This window comes from Otolemur garnettii, unplaced genomic scaffold (genome assembly GCF_000181295.1).
Source record: "Otolemur garnettii isolate 467f Iridium unplaced genomic scaffold, OtoGar3 scaffold00022, whole genome shotgun sequence".
Classification (NCBI taxonomy): Eukaryota; Metazoa; Chordata; class Mammalia; order Primates; family Galagidae; genus Otolemur; species Otolemur garnettii.
In genome coordinates, this window is record NW_003852417.1 from 14,997,634 (window position 1) to 14,999,866 (window position 2,233).

The following is a 2,233-nucleotide window of genomic DNA, read 5'->3' on the forward strand; positions in this document are numbered from 1 at the left end:
CTGTCTCAAAAAAAAAGAAAACATTAGTGATAGAATATTTCAAAAGCTGGGAAAAGGTCAATCAAAACAGTGCCTGAGGAACTGATTACTTGTCATTAGATTTAAGCCTCATAAAGATAAACTTTTGACCAGGTATAGTGGCATGAGTACCTGTAGTCAGTCCCAGCTGTTGGGGAGGCTGAGAAAGGAAGAGTGCTTGAACTCCAAAAGTTTTAGGTTGCTGTGATCCAGGCTGACACCACAGCACTCTTGCCCAGGTGACAAGAGAGAGACTGTCCTTTTCCAAAAAAAAATCCTTCTCCACTGCCTTGTCAGAAGGCAAGTATTCCAAAAAAAAAAAAGGCAGCAGCACCAGCCACATACACTAAGGGTGGTTCAAACCTGACCTGGACCAGCTAAACCAGGGGTCCTCAAACTTTTTAAACAGGAGACCAGTTCACTGTCCCTCAGACCTTTGGAGGGCCGGACTTCGGGGCTGCTAAGCAGGACAGGCAGTGGCAGCAAAAACAGCCGGCAGGCCAGATAAATGTCCTAGGTGGGCTGCATGTGGCTTGCGGGCCATGGTTTGAGGACTCCTGAGCTAAACCAACGAGAAAAACAACAAAAAAATAGTCAGGCGTTGTGGCAGGTGCCTGTAGTCCCAACTACTACTTGGGAGGCTGAGGCAACAGAATCACTTAAGCCCCAGAGTTTGAGGTTGCCGTGAGCTGTGATGTCACTGCACCCTACAAAGGGTGACATTTTGTCTCAAAAAAAAAAAAAAAAGAAAAGAAGAAGAGGCTTGGTGGCCGTAGCTCAGTAAGGCACCAGCCACATATACCAAAGCTGGTGGGTTTGAGCCCAGCCTGGCCCTGCTAAACAACAAGGACAACTGCAACCAAAAAATAGCCGGGTGTTGTGGTGGGCACCTGTAGTCCCAGCTACTTCGGAGGCTAAGGCAAGAGAATCACTTAAGCCCAAGAGTTTGAGGTTGCTGTGAGCTATGACACCACAGCACTCTCCTGAGGGGGACATAGCAAAACTCTGTCTCAAAAAAAAGAAAGAATTGCTATAAATGAAAGTACTCAATAAAATATACAACATAATACAAAATCATAATCAGCATTTATTATCTAAATATAAACTTCTATAAATAAAATGTACATACTCCATATAAATCAATGTTTCTACCATGTCCTTTAACATTCTTTCAATTGTGCATATGTACATAATAAGTATATATAGGAAAAGATACAACATAGGGAATCTACAAGAGACTTCATTCTGTTAAATTCAGCAATAATATTTTTAAAAGAAGTGGAGCTACCTAACTACAAAAATGAAAAAAGTTATTCAGAGTCACTTACCAATTGGAGGTGCTTGGTATCGATCCACTGTTTTTCTTTGTCTGAGATTATATGGCCTATCATTTTCCTCTCCTTCTGCCTCTTCGACTTCTATATCTCCATCCTCCTCTTGAGACTCTAGTTTTCCCACACAAAAAGAAAAACGAAAGCACTTTTTTAATCCAAAACAATTGGTCTATTGTGGAACTGAATATTTACATTTTACTTATAACTCTTCCTGCACAGGTGACATTTAAGTGCCAACAGTTTTTTTTTTTTGAGACAGAGCCTCAAGCTGTCACCCTGAGTAGAGTGCTGTGGCATCACAGCGCACAGCAACCTCCAACTCCTGGGCTCAACCGAGTCTCGTGCCTCTACCTCTCAAGTAAGCTTTGTTGGTTATACCTGTCATCATTACTGTTTGGCAGGCCAGGGCTGGATTCGAACCCACCAGCTCAGGTACATGTGGCTAGCGCCTTAGCCGCTTGAGCCATAGGCGCTGAGCCCCAACATTTTATTAAAATCAACCTAGATAGATGTAAAATAAAATACTTCTACCAATGATCAATTCTCTATTAAACAATCAATGTGCTCCCGTTTGACCTCTTTACTTACTAATTTGTAATCTCTTCAGAGCAACAATCAAGACAGACTTAAAAGTTTATCAGGCTCTACGCCTGTGGCTCAAATGGCTAAGGCGCCAGCCACATACACCTAAGGTGGTGGGTTTGAATCCAGCCTGGGCCCACCAAATAACAGTGATGCTGCAACCAAAAAACAGCTGGGCTTTGTGGCAGGCGCCTGTGGTCCTAGCTACTTGGGAGGCAGAGGCAGGAGACTTGCTTGAGCCCAGGAGTTGGAGGTTGCTGTGAGCTGCGATGCCATGGCACTCTACCCAGGGGATAGCT

The 2,233-nt window shown here is 43.6% G+C and overlaps 1 protein-coding gene across 1 annotated transcript in view; it reads right to left on the reverse strand.

The window, feature by feature from the left end:
* Positions 1-2,233, reverse strand: part of ATAD2B (ATPase family, AAA domain containing 2B) — a 183,275-nt gene that overhangs the window by 141,024 nt on the left and 40,018 nt on the right. The window contains exon 6 of the mRNA XM_023511813.1: positions 1,347-1,463. Coding sequence (XP_023367581.1) covers positions 1,347-1,463 — 117 coding nt within the window. The remainder of the gene's footprint in view (positions 1-1,346; positions 1,464-2,233) is intronic.